Source organism: Apodemus sylvaticus, chromosome 3 (assembly GCF_947179515.1).
Source record: "Apodemus sylvaticus chromosome 3, mApoSyl1.1, whole genome shotgun sequence".
Taxonomy (NCBI): Eukaryota; Metazoa; Chordata; class Mammalia; order Rodentia; family Muridae; genus Apodemus; species Apodemus sylvaticus.
In genome coordinates this window covers 10,944,241-10,962,121 of record NC_067474.1, presented here as the reverse complement: position 1 = coordinate 10,962,121, position 17,881 = coordinate 10,944,241, and the positions used below count along the sequence as shown (strand labels likewise).

The window sequence follows — 17,881 nt, the reverse complement described above, 5'->3', positions numbered from 1 at the left end:
ACTCAGAAATTCGCCTGCCTCTGCCTCCCAGAGTGCTGGGATTACAGGCGTGCACCACCACCACCCGGCTGAACACATTCTTTTTATGGTGTTACTATTGGTTAAATTACTCATGTGTCTGTAAATAACCTCTTAGCAGTGGATATGTAAGCAATTCTAAACTCACTAGGTCTTACTCTCCGCGCGCGCGCGCGCGCGCGCGCGCGCGCGCGCGTGTGTGTGTGTGTGTGTGTGTGTGTGCGCGCACATACACACATAGGATGTTGGGGGATAGGACTACAATAAAAGCTAGTCTATTGCAGAATCCTTGAGAACTTACACAACTCTTCAAATGTCCAAATGCATTATCAAAACTTTTTTTGAATACAGAAGAATGTCTGCTTTCTTGAGTGGAACACTGAATTAAAATCCTATCTGTATTATGGTTTTACGCTGTCACAAACACAGAGAAAATAAATACCCTGCAGACTCACTGAGAATATAGGAAACAGCATTGATACTCTATATAAATGTTATCTAACTACTGATTTTATATATATTTACATATGTTTTCCAGTTACATGTTTCATCCTTTTTTCTGTTTTAAAATTTCCTTTCCTAGTACTAAGGATTGAAACTAGGGCTTCACATGCTAGGTATGTGCTCTACCTGTGAAGTAAAGGCTTTTCATTCATTTATCTGGTTAGTAAAGTTTGGTTTGTTTAATGAGGCAGGTTCTGAAGTAGCCCTGGCTGCTTCAAACTCATTATGCAGTTAAGGATGATCTTGAACACTTGATTCCCCCTCCCCCCAGCATATCCCGTACTGAGACTGCAGACATGCATCTGTATAGATGCAACAACAACGAAGAGGATCCTAGCTTAGATGCCAGCATCCTCACTGTGGTTCACAATCACATGCAATTGCAGTTCCAGGAGATCTGATGCCCTCTTCTGGTCTCTGAGGGCATGGCACAACATAGTACACACACACACACACACACACACACACACACACACACACACACACACACAGAGGGGGGTGGGGGAGAAAGGGGGCAGGGAGAGAATCTTTTTTAAAAAGAACATGCTTGTTTACATGCTAATATCCCAGTGTCTGTATGTATACAAGAAGGCCTGGGAAACATGTCAAGAACTTCAATGAGATGACCCTTCAAATTTAATCTTAAACAGTCCATCAAATCCACTCCTAGATTATTAAGAGAAATAATAATTTATACACACAAAGATTTCTCTCCAAATAGTTACAGCAGCATTATTCACTTAATCCAAATGTGCATCAACTGATAAACAGATAAAATGAGGTATAGTATGAGTACAGCTGATCTGAAATGCTCCAAAATGGAAATATTTTGGGTGTTGACAGTGCTCACAAAATTTCAGATTCTAGAACATTTACCCTTGGCCAGTAGAGTCTTTGCAAATACTCTAAAATCTGCAAATACTCTAAAATCTGCAAAACTCTAAAGTCTGGAGCACTTTGGATCCCAAGTATTTCAAATAAGAGACCTGAATTTTCCTATTCATTAATACAAAACTGAGGTTTGTGTTTTGTTGTTGTTGTTGAGATAGTGGCTGTTTCCAGGCATGCCTGAAGTTTGTAGTTCTCCTGCCTCAACTTACTGAAGGATTACAGGTGTGAACCACTACCCTCAGCAGGGATGAAGCAGCAATACATACCAAGCACTTACTGAATGAAAGACACAAAACCTCCTCAGTGTGGACTATTTGTACAACGTGCTCAGAACGTGCATTTCCAGAGACAAAACATATATTAAGTGATGTGTGGAACTGAGAGAAGCAGCAAAGATTAACTGCAGAATGGCACTGGGGTCTTACCAGGCTGCTGGAAATGTCCTGAAACTGGATTACCATGGTGAATCCACCATTTGGTAAATGTACTGATAGGTAATATTTACAGTATGTAAATTATACTTCTAGAAAGCTGTGTGCATGCATGCATGTAAAGACCAAAAGTTATCCTCAAGTGTTGTTTTTTTGGGTTCATTCTCTTTGTTTCTTGTGACAGGGCTCTCCATAGGACCTGACACTCACAGAGTATTCTGGGTGGAAAGCCAGTGAAGCACCCTGCTTCCGCAGTACTGGAATTCCAAGAGTGTAGTTCTACCACACTGGGATTTTCACAAGAGTTGTTGGCATTAGTCTCTATTCTTTATGCTTGCAAGGCACATACACTACCAAGTGTACTATCTTCCCAGCCTAGTATGCCTTTTTAAATGTTATTTACTAAGGAACAGTGACTGGAGTGTAGCCCAGTCTCTTGCCTAGCAGGCCCAAGGCCCTGGTTTTGATCCCTAGCCACTATAAAACCAAAGAAAGGAGCAGGGAAGGGGAAAAGACCAAAAGAAAAACAGAGTTAACTGGTGTTGCCACAGTAAGAACATCTGGTGATATTTCTTCAGTTTTACTTTTTAAAATTGCTTGGAGGAGTGGTCATTGTCTTCTTTTAGAAAAGGTAAAAAGTAAATTGCCAATTTTAAGTATAAATATAAGCAGATTTCAGCAAAAGCCATATAGATTCTCTTCTGTCTAAAATCTTAAGCCTGAATTCAATCTCATACATCAAAAATTAAAGTGTCTGGCATTCATACCTTGGCTACTTATGTTTTTATCTCATTTCTTAAAAAATCTGGACAGGCATTGGTTGTGAACAGATGATTAAGTGATATTTGGATTCAAATTTGAGAGAAAATTATGACTTCAGATTTTCCTACAGTCAATATTATAATAAAAGGTATTTCTAAAATGTTTGAGTTTTTCTGAATGAAAAATAATGTACACTATATAGACCAATTTAGCACCACCTGTGTCTGTGTACACAGATTTGCTTCACAAAACAATCAAGAGAATACAAAAGTAGTTATGCTTGACACTTTTCCATTTAATCTACACCAAAGTCTTAGATTTTTCTACTTAATTCATACCAAACCCTAGACTGCTACCCCCACCCAGATTCATGGGGCAATCAGAGTAGAGCCCAACATATAACTAATATTTTCTGTATTTTAAAAGTGAAAATTCAAATTAAGAAATCAACTTGATCTGAAAGGTTAGGAAAATCTTTTTCACTAGTTTCTAAGGACTGTCCAAGAATTATCAATAAACTTAGTGACTTAAAACAACAGAAGTTTATTCTCTCAGTTTGGGGAGGCAGAACCAAAGCTCTAGGGGACATCTCCTTTGATTAGCTCCTTGTGGCCTCTGAGGATCCTTGACTGCGACAGCACAATTCCAAATCCTACCACTGTTTTCACACTGCCCTCTTGCTCCGTGTGCCTCTATGCCCTATCCTCTTCTTGTAAATCTAACAGTCACTGGATTACAGTGCCCACTCTAAATCCAAGGAGATTAAGATCTAGATCCTTAATGATCACGTATGCACAGTTCGAGAAAGGATCTAGGCAAGAGAAAAAGTTCATTCTCTTTAGGAAAAAAAATTGTTCTCACTGAAAAAAAAATTGACAATTGATATTTGAATTTGTTTTATATCATTTTCAGTAGAAAAACTTCTGGGGAAGGGGAGGAACATTTGTTTTTGTTTGTCTTGATATAGGGACTCATTCTATAGGCCAGGCTGATCTGAAACTCAGCATGCAGTCTAGGCTGGCCCTGAGCTCACAGCAGCCTCACAAGTGCTGAGATTACAGATCTGAACCAACCACTGCCTTAATTCTGTTGCTGTGATAAAGTACCTGACACAAGCAATCCAAGGGAGAAAGGGTTTGTTTTGGCTTCCAATTCCAAGTTGCAGTTCACAGTCAAGAGCACAGAGAGGACAAGTGAACCCGTATTTTAATTTCTTCCCTTTTTATGCAGTCTAGGACCCACACCCAAGTGCAACCCACTTTTATGCTGGTACTTTCATTAATACAATCAAGATTTAAATATTTAATTATTATAAATAACCACAGGCCAACTTTATCTAAATAACCTCTTATTGAGACTCTCTTTTTCCTTCCAGGCAGTGGTGGCGCATGCCTGTAATCCCAGGACTATAGGAGGCAGAGGCAGAGGCAGAGGCAGAGAGGCAGAGAGGCAGAGAGGCAGAGAGGCAGAGAGGCAGAGAGGCAGAGAGAGAGGCAGAGAGGCAGAGAGGCAGAGAGGCAGAGAGGCAGAGAGGCAGGGAGGCAGAGAGGCAGAGAGGCAGAGAGGCAGAGAGGCAGAGAGGCAGAGAGGCAGAGAGGCAGAGGCAAGGCAGAGGCAGACGGATTTCTGAGTTCAGGGCCAGCCTGGTCTACAGAGTGAGTTCCAGGACAGCCTATACAGAGAAACCCTGTCTCAAAAAAATCAAATCCCAAAAAAACAAAACAAAACAAAACAACAACAACAAAAAAAAACCCAAAAACCAAAAGAGACTCTCTTTTCCCAAGTGATTCTATATTGTGTCTGTTGGGTTGACAATTAAAAGGGAGCATCACTACTGGCTCAGTGGCTAAGAGCACTGACTGTTCCTCCAGAGGTCCCAGCACCCACATGGTGGCTCACAACCAGCTGTAATGGGATCTAATGCCCTCTTCTGTTGTGTCTGATGAGAGCAGCAGTGTATTCACATATTTTAACAAATCTTTAAACAATAATAACAAACTGACCATCAGAGCCATCATACTTGGCAGCCTTCTATTTTGAATTGTGTACTTTTTATTTTTTAAAGTCCGAAAATTTCCTATCATATCACTGGGAAACTCTATGATTAAAAAGTTCCAGAGGTACTGGAAGCAGCTCAGCAGGAGAAGGTTCGTTCCTACTGCACTGCGCCTCCTGACCTGAAGGGGTGGCAAGAGCAGAGGCAGGAGAGAATGCAACCCAACAGTGTCTTCTGGGAACACCACGTAGGAACTCAGTGACTGGGACAACTCACCAGGCCGACCCCAGCATGGCAAGGGGAGGTGGACACAAAGTCCCTATCAAGCAGAGGAGCTACTGACAACTGAGAGCTTCTGGGAGGAAGAGAGCCGGCTCCTTTAGGTGTGTAGCACCTGGCACACTGACTATGCTCCTGTGGATGGCCGAACATCTAAGAATGTGCAGGTAATACAATAGGACTTCAACAGGGAGAAAAAGTACAGGAACTTGTGTTGGCAGGGAAGGAAGGGTTCAGGATGATCAAAACACACTGAACATTGGAGAATAACTGGTTTTTTTGCTTTTTGCTTTTAATTCTAAGGCTGGGAAAGTAGCTCAGTAGTAGAGAGTTTTCCTAGTGTGTACAAGGTCCTGGGTTCAACCTCTAGTACCAAAAACAAAAAGGAAAAAAAAGGAAAGTCTTGCACAATAAAGCATGTCTATAATCTTAGCTCTTGACTGCAGAGTTGACAGAGGGTAGGGCTGAGTTCATGGATAGCTGAGGCTATGTATCAAGATGTCAAGACTACTTTAAAAATCTATATGTAAAGGCAAGATGATGTTTCCTACAAAACAAAAAAAAAACAAAACCAACCCCCCCACACCCCCACAAGCATATAGTCAGAGAGAATGTATGTGTGGGGCTGAAGAGATGGATGGCTGAGCAGTTAGGAGCATTGGCCTCTCTTTCAGAGGACCTGGGTATGGCTACAACTCCAACTGGATGCAATCTGATGATTTCATCTGACTTCCTTAGGTACCAAAGGTGCATAAACATACACGCAGGCAAAAGGCTCATACACATAAAAATGTACAAATTTTTAAAAATAAAGTTAAAATATTTTGCTTGAAACATCAATAATTTACTTGTGCATTTTTCTTTCTTAGATGTGTTTCCTTAATTACACAAGGAACATGACAAACACTTCCTCAAAGTATTTTCTATTCATAATTTTATCTATGAGATAAAGGTTATCAGGAGAGTCAATTTAGTATCTGTCTGGAGATGGAAGCGGGGAGGCGGGTGTAGGGGGAAGTACTCTTCAACCTTAATCGTCCCATGAACCCTTTTTGACACAAAGTCTCAAGTAGCCCAAATTGACCTTCAACTCCTGATCCTCCCATCCCCAGTTCCTCAGTGCTGAGATTACAGGTCTGCATCACCACATCTGCAGTATTCCTTGGTGGAGACCCAACAGAGGCAGTCCTGCATGCTAGCCAAGCACTCTTAACTCACTGAGCTGCCAACCCAGGTCTTCTTGGTTCTGGTTTGTTTCTATTTGTAATTGTTTTGATTTGTCTTTGATACAGGATCTAGTGTTGTTACCAGCAGCCTTAACTCCTTGATTGTCCCCTAAAAAGTGTGGGATTATAGCAGGTACCTCCATGCCTGGCTACCAGCTGCTTAACCGGCACGTGACTACTGTCTTCCCTAAACACACTGTTTCGAAGGACTATCTCAACAGGAGTTCTGGTCATTGTATCATCTACTTTGTCTTTTCCCTTAAACAGTGTTTCAGAGTAATTCTCAATAAACATGTGTCCCTGTGGCATTAACTACATTAAGAGACTGAAAAAAAGTCTAATAAATCTAGAAAATGCTAAATAAAATTCAGCACATTGCTTTAGAGAATTTTCATGTACATTTTAAATTTCCAAAATGGAAATAAGATTACATGTTGACTGTAACCTGAACTTACTTTGTTAACTCAAATTTTTGGATTAAGAGTTTCTTTAAAGCTTGGGCATCACAAAACTTTATTCATGGCCATTCTGAATAAAGGGTTTATTATAATAAAGGTTTAAAGGATCCTTAAAACCCCAACCTGAAATGTGAAAGACCAGTATAAACTGTATCCTCCTTTACTCTTCTTCCCTCAACAACTCAAAATCTCAGGCAGCTCCGGTACTGAACACTATCCTCCACTTTAGGTAGCAAGGAAGACTTGCCAACTGATTAAAACTGAATCTTAAATATGTTAGGAAGGTGGGAACAGATCACTGGGTAAAGTGTGTACTGCACAAATATGAAGCCCTGAATTTGGAGCCCTAGTACCCACACAAAGCCAGGTATGCACAATGACACATATTTGTTACTCCAGAACTGGGAGGTGGGTAAACAGGGAAATCAAAGGGGCTCACTGCCCTGACAGTCTTAGAAAGATGGTAATTTCTAGGTTGAATGGGAAGAAGGCCCTGTCTCAATATATAATTATATATGGTGATAGAGCAGGACACTCAACGCTGGCTATAGCATCCATATATGCACACATGAATATGCACATGCACGTACTGGCATAAATATTGTGAAATTATTTAGAGATTGCTTGTAAATGATGGTAAAAGTACCACAAAACCAGGACCAAAGACTCAAAGTAATTCAGCTTCTGCTCATATTCTTTTATAACATTACCACTCGAAATAAGAATGGGTTAGTGAGGCAGAAACAAGGAAGTTTTGTAATATTTGCATCATGATATTACATTCTTATTTCTGACAAGCTCAAAGTGGCTCACATCTCCCAACACTAGAGAGGCCAAAGCAGCATGACTGCTGTATTTGGGTTAGTCTGGTCTACCTAGCTAGTGCCAGGCCAATCAAATTTACCTAGCAAGACCTTGTCTAAGTAAGTAAGTAAGTAAATAAGTAAGTAAGTAAGTAAGTAAGTAAGTAAATATTTCTGGGGTAAATTATATTTATGGATAGAAAACTCATAAGAAAGCAAAGTCAACAGGATCATTTCACAATATGAGGAATAGAAATTCACATTCTGTCTGAGCTGACATGACTTCCCTTGCATCCCTGCTGGTCTCCCTGGCATGCCATGAACTGGAACCTCCTCTCTTATTCTGCAGTAGTGTCAGTTTCCAACCATGAACTTTCACTCTAACATCTATAGTTACTGTAACAGTCATCTAAAGCCAGAAGCTAACTAGTTTACTTACATCCCAACATCAGACAAACTCCTGAACCTGGAAGCCTAACTGGAGGATGTCCCAGTTGAACCTAAAGATAAACAATGCTACCACCTTCAAGCTCAATCCTGAAACAATCCTAAATTCTTTGAAACTAAAAATAGCTCAGCTGTTGTCTCATCTGCCAGCAGATGGCCGGACTATTTTTAATGCAGGATTCTCGAGAGCAGGCATGGATCTCACTAAGTAAGCTAGGGCAGCAGAGAATCCCTCGCTGTGCCCTACACAGAACTGCAGGGCAGGTACCAAGAGAGGGCAACCTGGAGCTAGCTGTTCCTGGGCCTACAGGCTTCCTACCAATTTAACAAAGAAAGGCTCTTTTACAACCATTCTGTAAATTAAAATCTAACACGTTAGAAAATTTTAAATAAGCTTTAAATAATTGTATACCCTTTAAAGATTTGTTATTGTTTGTAAACATTGAAAGTTCACTTATATAGTATCTTTGAGAGTAGAAAAGGGTTTTGCTATGAAACCCAACCACGAGGGCCTGGAATTCCTTCTTGGCAATCTAACCTCCCAACTGCTGGAATTATGGCATCACTCACTGAACCTGGCTTCTATGGTTTGTTTAAAAAAAGTTATATTTTTGTCAGAGTATTCTTAAGAGTTCATGATAAGCTATAATTTTACAGCATTATTTATAGAAAATTTATTTTAGCTGGCTATTACAATAAAGGGAAGATAAATATAAAAAAAAAATCAATGATCTGCATTCGACTTGAATGCCAATAAAATTTTTTTCAAACAAAACCAGAAAAGGATTCAAAGTCTGGTATACTGTATGTTTTCTAGCTTACTGACCATCTCCTTTCAGCTCTGGGGTAAGTGTTCAGAAACATCTAAAGAGAGAATGAATATATACAGGAATCTTTACAAGGGTTTTAACAATAGCCACAAACACCTGTAATGCTAGCAGGCACCAGTAATCCCAGTACCTTGAAGGCAGAGGCAGGAGGATTGCCACAAGTTCTACAATTCAAGGGTAGCCTGGTCTACATAATGAGTTCCAAGTCATCCAGATATATAGATATATAGATATGATATATCTATATAGATATATAGATATATAGCAGCTATCCCAAACTTTATACTGACAGATGACTGAAAGGGTATCTACCATGAGATTGCACACTGAAACTGTACTTTATAGAGAGCTAAATGTAACTTTTATGAAACATGGAAAATGCCTCTTGTTTAAAAAAATAAACAAAAAAAATAAACTCCTGTAAACAAAGTACTCTGGTGCTCATTAACTGGCACAATTTAATTTAAAGAACCACGATCCAGTTGGGGCACACACAACCAAGAATGCCTGTGCCTACAAATGTCAGGGATGCAAGTCCCGGAGTTACAGTCTTTCTAAAGAAACAGAGAGTGGCAGGAGCACTAGATGCCGCTGACAGAATGCACTCAATCCACCGAGATCACCACCCTAACTGTACCGAGGAAGTCCAAGCACAGTAATCCTGCAATGTGACAAAAGCTGGACTTAAACCCCAGGCGCTCATTCCAATGAGCTGCCAACATGGTTATTTTTGTATTTGGAAAGAGAAAAAGTACATAAAACACACTTTCCTTAAACCCTTTAAATGTTCACGCTTCAGCAGACTGGAAATGCCTTCTGGGCGGTGGACGTTGTTCAGTTGACAGAATGCTTACCATCAAGTATGAAACCCTGGCTCCATCCCCTGCACTGCACCTCTAAAACAAGGCATGGTGGAATTTGTCTGTAATTCCAGAATTCAAGAGCAGAGACAGTGGTTCAGGGAAGTTCAAGTTGTCCTCAGCCACAAAGGAATATTAGGTCAGCCTGGTTACTTGAAACCTGTCTGCATGCCCCCATGCCCCTTGCTTTAAAAAAATGGACATACATACTCTAGCACAGCAAAGCTTAGTTCTTAAATACTAAAGTTTTAATTTGAATTTCATGTTCTTTACCCTGCCAAGTTATTGAAAACCCTACAGTGCACAATTATTTTAAAAGTCCTTAAAACCCTTCCTATCACCCCAATTAATAATGATTCCTTTCAGGACCCAAAAATAAATTCAATTTTTGGAACTGTACAAAAGTCTTCTCATTTACCTGGAAACGTGTTGTTAGTTACAATAACAAAATGGGAACTTATTACCAATGAAGGGGAAGGGGGAGGAACTATTTAAGTCCACTATACTCCTACATTTAAAAACTACTACCAACAAAAAGCACCATTTTTTGGTGGATAGTAAATAAATCCATTTGATGTTTTTCATATTACTAATTTTAAGGATTGAGAAAAAAGAAGGGGGCTGTAACATTTGGAGCAAGTCTTAAATCAATACTTAAATGCAAAATTATGTCTAAGCTATCTGGACCCCTTACTTTAGCATAAAGTTAGTTTGTCCCCTTTCAAAAATGTTTTTCAAAACCCACTTATAACCATCTTCACTTCTTGCAAGTTTGGCTGCTCTGGTCCAGGGTTATAAACGGAATTGTAAGCATTACGAATATATTTGTGTTAAATGTTCTGGTTTCTCCCTTAACAATTCTCTTGTTGATGGATGCACTAGACCTGCCAAAGGCCCGCCTCAAACAAATCGTTATCTGCCTACCATGGTTATAGGTATTGTTTGGATTTTCCCTGCTGTGGCTTCATTACACTAGACCTCTTCTGTCTGAACTATAAATCACAATTGAAGCTTGAGAGCAGCTGCCACTGTCCAGACATGTGGCTGGTGGTGGGTGGCATTGTCTTCCTCGTTTCTCTCATTCCACACACACCCCTTTACGTGTTACCCAAAGCCAATTTATCTAAAGGTTCTTTCCTTCCCCATTTCCACACAGACACCACCACCCCTTAACCTCTAGTCTTGTCCTTCCAGGTCAGCCCAGTAGGCTACATTACTACTCTTTTCCTGTAGCTGGGCAGAGAGATGGCAAACTCGAGGCACCTTTTGCATCCCCCTTTCTCGACACTGTCAACAAGGGAACAACTTCAACCTTCCTTCCCAAAGTACCACACCAAACCGTAAAGTTATTGTAATTGCAATACAGAGCCCTCCCCCACGCTCAATCTTGTCATATCGGCCCCACCTCGATTTCTAAGCTAATAAACAACAGCTCATCTTCTGCTCCATCACAAAGGATGGCATTCTGTCCGCACTGCAAGGGCCACCGACAACCCTCCCCGCATTCCGTCCAGTGGAACACTCGAAGCCAGGTGCCCCGCGATCCTTAACCATCTCGAGTTCCAGGGGCCCCGGCTGGCCGCCCTTCCTCCTCCACTCAGCCGGTGCCCCGCGTCCAGCCGAGTTGCTGTCAACTCCGGTCGGGCGGCCGGGCGCTGGCCAGGGCTCCCAGGACGAGCCGCCCACCTCTCGCGGCCCGCGGCTCCCCGCGCCGCGGCCTCCTTCCGGCTCACCTAGGGCCACCTCGCACGCTTTGCGCAGCTGGGAGTGATGCGCCTTCTTCACTTCCTTGTCGGCCAAAATCTTCTCCAGGGCCCGGGTCAGGAACATGTTCTTCGTCTTCTTGCCCTCATACATGGACGCGGAGGCGGCGGCGGTCCGGGCGGCTGGAGGAGAGGCGGAGGAGGGGGACGGGGACGAGGAGGGAGAAAGGCGAGGGGGTGGCGGTGGGGGCGAGGAGGCGTGGAGGGCAGCGGCGCCACCAGGAAGCGGCGGGCGACGCGGAGCGGCCGCGGGGCCGCCAAGGGCGTCGGAAGCCTCGCCACGCTCGAGGGGCCGCCGTTCGAGGGCCCCGCCCGTCCGGCCTGGGCGCCGTCGGCCCGGGGGTCGCTTCCCGGCCGCCCGCCCGCCTCACTCGTCCCTACGGCCCGGCGGCGGCGGCGGCGGCGGCGGCGGAACTCGGCCCGGGCGGCCGTCTTCCCCGGGCCGAGGGCCTGGGTGTCGGCGCCTCACACTCGCAGCAGGCGCGAGGCTGCCGTAGCTACCGTGGGGACCAGCACCCGCCGCAGCCGTGGACTGGCCTCCATCACCGCCGACCTGCCCCGGACGCCATGTTGAGAGGAAACGACGCGTCACGCAGCGGCCGAACGGCTGCAGAGAGGAAGCGGCGGCGGCGACGGCGGCGGTGCCAGCCCAGAGCTGCCGCGGCGCCGGGAGGCAAGGGGCGGAGGGCGGCGCGGGAGGAGCGGCCGGAGCGGCGACTCTACGGCGGCCCGGCGGGGACTCGCCGCCTCCCGCGTTCGCCTGCAGGGCAGCGTGGGGCGTGGCGGGCGTCCTGCGGCGCGGCGCGGCGTGGCGCGGGGCTCCTGCTCCTGCGGGCTAATGGGGTTCGCGATCCGAGCACACGGGGCGCCCCCAAGGTCGGGCAGACAGGACCCCTGGCTACCGTGCACTGGCTTCCCTAACTTTCTGGACAGCTGATCGCTGGGGAGCAAAGTCCTTCGCCTTCCTAGGTCGCATCGCTCTCTCAGACGCACCAGGTTTCCGCCTGTCACATGGGGTCTAAATTTCCTTCTCAGGAGTAGGAAATTGCTACTCTTGCCCAGTACTTTTCGGTGACTTAAAGGTGGATCTCTTTTGCAAAACACAAACTAAAAAAATTAGTGGACGAGGATTCAGGAATGTTTCACTTTTTAAATCTCTCTATAGGATAAATCAGTAAACCCTAGATTTCATGCCCTTTTCTGATTGACACTGAAGTTAAGGTGAGTGCTTCTGACTCAGGTACCGAATAGAGCCCTCCTGTTCTGTACCTTTACTCCTGAGGTTTCAGAATGGAAAAGCTCTACTTATGACAATACTGTGCCTGCTTTAATGCCAAAGAACTCAAATTTCTTCAGTTCTTCTGAGCGAAAACGTTAAGAATCCCATGAAATATACAGCCTGTTTACAAGGGGTTCCAGGCTATTGCATGGCTCCAGCAACATGGGAATCCCTGTTAGGATACATCTTTTGCTTTCTTTTCCTTAGATTGCATTAGCTGTGGATTTATACTAATGCAGCCATCCAGATCCTAAGATCTAAACGCTTCAAAGTTACAAGACTTGAGACATGAAAAGCCAAAGGAAATAAAAATGGGAAATCTGAAGGTGACATACAATTAAAATAGATACATTGAAATGTGGTTGTCCTGAGAAATCCACAAATCCATTACCTTCATCTTAAACACTAAATTCTTGGAAATTAGAGGTTGGTTTTGCTCCTGCGTCAGATATAATTTACACCCTGTTATACATCAGGGAAACATACACCATTTCTAATTTGTCTTTGCTTCCTAATGTCAGGTTGAACCAGGTTTCACTGAGAGTACCATCTGAGCAGCAGATGGGTTTATTGTTCTGCCTCCTCCTTAGCTGCAGTAACATTCTCTCGCCTCCCTTGCAGCTAGATGTAGCCAATAGGTTTAGCTCACTGAACAAAAGCTTTCAGAAACTATCTTCCACTCTTTTCCTGTCTTTGGCCTCATAGTAAAGATAGCAGAGCAACAAATTCAAAAGAGTTTGAGCCTCTGAATTACTCTGTAAGCAAAACAACCCATCATGAATATCTCTCGTATTTTACATGATGCAAGTAAAATCCATCAGTTATGTGTCTTGTTTTTATACTAAGCAACAGACATGGGAGTCAAGAATGAGCAGCCGAGAAACCCTTGCCCTTGAGGCGTTCACAGTGTATTTAGCTGCATGTGTCTCAATCTATAGTCATTTTGTTATCTCATTTGCTGGTTGCCCACTTCTCTCGGAGGAGCAAGGACCTCATCCATGTGGAAGGATGGCCTACGGTGTTGCTGGCATAGGGAATTCTCACAATACCCTTGTCAAATAGAAGCTTGGGTAGATGAAAGACATCAGACAAAGGGAGCCCTGACATCTTCCCTTGTGGAGCGAGCAGTACCTAGAGATATGTTAATGACCAGTGAATAGGTAATTGCAAAGTGTGTGTGGAGTAGGATTAAAGAAAGCGCCAGCAGGCAGTCTACTGCAGAGCTTCACTAGGCCAAAAAAGTGACAACTGGAAGCTGAAGGAAGGCAAAGTTAGCTAAACTAAGTCAGTAGGGAATAGTGTGATAAAATTGGTGATGTCAAAATAGATACAAGTATACATGCGTGAAATTTCCAAAAACAATAAAAATTATAAATAATACTGTCGTGGTCCGGTGAGCGGAGGGTCCAGCAAGGATGTAGGCAGAAGAGTAAACTGTCCATCACAGCGGTGCCAGATGATCCGTGTGCTGTGGCTCAGGGCCGAAGCGTAAAGTCTTGGGATTAAGCCACATACAAGGGTCATGAGGGCCCCGGAGCATCGGCTCAGGTTAGGGACATTAATGTTTTATGAAAGTTCTAGAAGATTTTAGAGAGGAAAGATGGATTGTCTAGGACTCAGAAAATTGGCATCAAAGATAAAATGTGCAGATGCTGAGTTCTGAGTGAGAACCAGGTGGAAATAACGTTTGTAGGGATAAGCTAGCCTGGAGTGGGAGCAGATTTAAGACCGAGGTAAACAACTTCCAACTTTAGGAAAAAACACTTCTGAAAGCACAATTCCGGCTCCTCCCTTGTTGAGCCTGCAACTTCACCCAAGAGGCAGGAGTAGACAGGAAAGCTCTCCGGAGGGGAGCACGCCTGCCTACTTAGAACTTAAGATGTTAGTTGACACGAAGCAAATATGGAATTAGATTCTAGAACAAGGCTGATATTCTCGCATGAGAAAGGCAAAATGCCCTTTTTAGTCTTTTATTGACAGGTAATAAGAGGACACCAAACTTCAGTAAATATACATGAAACTGGGAGTAGGTGCATGGGTAGAAATTTTCTGTGTTTCTTTTTCCTGTTTACTCATAGTGCTTGGGTTATTCAATTATGTGAGTAAGCCCTCTTCAGTATTCCTTGTAGTTTTCCAAAGCCTCGAATTCTATTTCTATTTCTTACCTTATCACTGAATAAATCCTCATTAATTTTACTGATATCAGTTACCTCACTGTACAGTGTTTTGCTTTTTCTCTTTGAAATATTTTCCACTTTTGTTCTAAAGAGTCAAATAATATCAGACAATAAAAGCAATAAAATACTTTGCTCTGAGATTTAGTGTCTTGGTGTGCTTTAACACTGTTTTAAATGTCACTAGAAGGTGAAAATTGAAGTTGGAATACATTTGTAATTAAGGATGAATATATTTGGCTGATGTTTGAACAATATTACTTAATATTGTGTTTACTTGGCTGCAGAAGCAATGAGTTCAGTGGCCTTTCACAGGATCCCTGGACTCTATCACCTCTCAGATCACCCCATGTCTGACCCCCTGATTTAATGTAGAAAAAGTTTGTTATAAAAGTGGATCCATTGGCCAAGACCCTGCAGATTTGATTAACAAGAGAAAGTAAACAAGTTTGCTAACATGTTCATTGCAGGCACATACAGGGTAAGCAGTAGCGGGGCTTGGCAGGCATCTTAAAGTACAGTTTTAGAAAAACAACAAAGAGCCTTGAGCATCTACAGAAGTGGATTTGGGAACTGGGAACACAGGGAAAGGGAATGATCACAGGGTAAAGGTGATTGTGCAGGCGTCTCTGGCAGGCTCTTTAGGCCTAATCAACCTCTGGATAAAGAGAGGAGGATACTTTTGTAAATTTGTATCCCGGTTTTAGTCAAATAGAGGGGCCGGGCACAATGGATTTCCTTGCATATATATCTAATTGCCGTTGGTTCAAAATGACTTCGAATGTGTCAGGGTGCCGTTTTCTGCCACCCTCTACTTCCCAAGCAGTTTCTCAGTGTCGGTATTAATAGTTAATATTTATATAAGTCCATTGTGAGCAAATACAACAACCGAAGTGAAGGTTTCATTATTAGCCCTCATTTATAAACGAGGAACCTAAGACTTAAAGGACAGATCACACACAATTGGCATGGAGCAGAACTAGGAGTGTGATTTGTGAAGCCAAACTCCAGAGCCCACACTAAAAACCTAAGCCATATGTTTGTAACAAGGCAGCCCACTGTCGCTGTGACCTTCTCTTCTGTCCCCAGCTGTACGTATTTGTGTGTGGGCACTCGCCTTTCTACCCCTCCTCCTTCAGATCTTCCCATCCCGTGTTTTATTCTCACACCAGAGATCCAGGCCTGTCACCCAGCTGGGCTCCTCTTTGCCTTCCAGCAACCCAGAGTATGTGCCACCACCCCACCTGGCTTTGCTTACTCGCTTTCCCAGCCCTCAGAGCCCCTTCAAACAGCCGTCAGCTCTGGAAAGTTCTAGTAACACCATCCCTTTCTCAGTCTTCTCACAGCATCCCTTGCCTCACCCTTTAACCCTTCCATACTGAGGCAGTGTCCCTCAGGAGCCTAGAGCTCACCAGTGCGATCTTACAGGAGCAAAGGAGACATGTTTGTAACCTGCCAAAGCCAATGTATACTCCTACCCATTATGTTGTCTTGTTTCTTCTTAATCATATATATGTCATATGTATTCATCCATTTGAAAATGATCTTTCAGTAGTATGATTTCATAAGACATAAATATACCACCTCTTTTGAAATTACTCCCAACTGCTAGTACATTGAATCAAATGTTAAATATTTTAAACGTTGTGTGTGTGTTTGTGTGCACGCACTTGCATACACTTGGAGATCAGAGCCCCTTCTCTCTCACCATGAGTACTGTGGGAGATTTGAACTCAGGTCATCAGAGTTGGTGGCAAGTACCTTCACCCAATAGCCATCTCACCATCCCTCAGACGTTAAATATTAATGACTTGGTCAGTATTAATCTTTCTGGTGAAATCAGAATTAAAAATAAAACTCATGGTAGCTAAGTGTGGTATCACTTAGAAGCCAAGTACCTTATTCTGCACTCTGTGAGCTCCAGTTCATCCAGGAGTGAGGCCTGTTTCCAAAATAAAGTAAAATAGGTAAACAAATTAATCCACGGGTATTTTTAATGCCTAAAAGCCTGCCATTCTAATGAGTTGAACTTGTATTTTAAAGCCTTCTGGTAAAAAATTCTAAGGCCAGATGGTGTGAATTCTATCAAATAACTAAGAAGTGACTATCCAGAGAAGTAGGTTCATGTCTCAGTTCAGTTACCATCGTCCTGAAAAGGAAAAAAAAATAGGCTAAAAAAAAAAAAAATGGCGGGCAAGGGGACTCCGAGGGTAAAGGTGATTGCTGCATAAACCCGGAGGTGCTGAGTTTAATCCTGGGACCCAAGGTGAAAGGAGAGAACAGCCTCCAAAGCGGTATTGTGACCTCCACTCACACACCGTGCGTGGTGTGTGCTCCCATCTCGTGCCATCTACAAACAACTACTGTAGTAATAGAAACTAAGTACTAGAAGACCTACAGACCAATATTCTTTTTCTTTTCTCTTGACTTTTTTTTCCTTTTTTTGAAAAGCATGTTCTTTTATTGAAAAAGGAAGTAAAAACATTTTATGATAAAATTGAAGATTTACATGGAAAATATTTCTGATAAAATAGAAGAGACATATAGGAAAACACATTAAAATTGACAAACTTCATGGAAAATTAAAGAGCAAAATGGTAGACATAAAAAACATTGCTAAATTAATTGAAAAGGGAAGTAGAAACATTTTATGATAGAATTGAAGATTCACATGGAAAATATTTCTGATAAAATTGTAGAAAAAAGTAGAAAAACATGTTAAAATTGAAGATTATCGTGGAAAATTTTATATAAATCTAATAATGGTAGGCATAAAAATATTCCTAAGTTGATTGAAAGTGGAATTATAAACATTTTCTGATAAAGTTGAAGGTTTACATGGAAGATAGTTCTGAAAAAATTGAAGAAATATATAGAAAAACATGTAAAAATTGAAGATTATCATGGAAAATTATACAGACAAAATGGTAGACATAACCTTTCTAAATTAATTGAAGGAATTAAAAAATTTTGTGATAAAATCAGAGATTTACATGGAAAACATTTCTGATAAAATAGACATATATAGAAAAATGTTAAAGTTGAAGATTATCATGAAAAATAATGGAGATAAAATGGAAGACTTAAATTACTAAATTAATTGAAAGAGGTGTTACAAACATTTTCTGATAAAATTGAAGATCTACCTGAAGAAATATTT

The 17,881-nt window shown here is 42.3% G+C and overlaps 1 protein-coding gene across 1 annotated transcript in view; it reads right to left on the bottom strand.

Moving 5' to 3' along the window:
• Arfgef1 (ADP ribosylation factor guanine nucleotide exchange factor 1) overlaps window positions 1-11,446 on the bottom strand; it is a 93,163-nt gene extending 81,717 nt beyond the window's left edge. Inside the window, exon 1 of the mRNA XM_052175959.1 lies at window positions 11,239-11,446. Coding sequence (XP_052031919.1) covers window positions 11,239-11,362 — 124 coding nt within the window. The 5' untranslated portion in view covers window positions 11,363-11,446. The remainder of the gene's footprint in view (window positions 1-11,238) is intronic.
• Window positions 11,447-17,881: the final 6,435 nt, after the last annotated feature.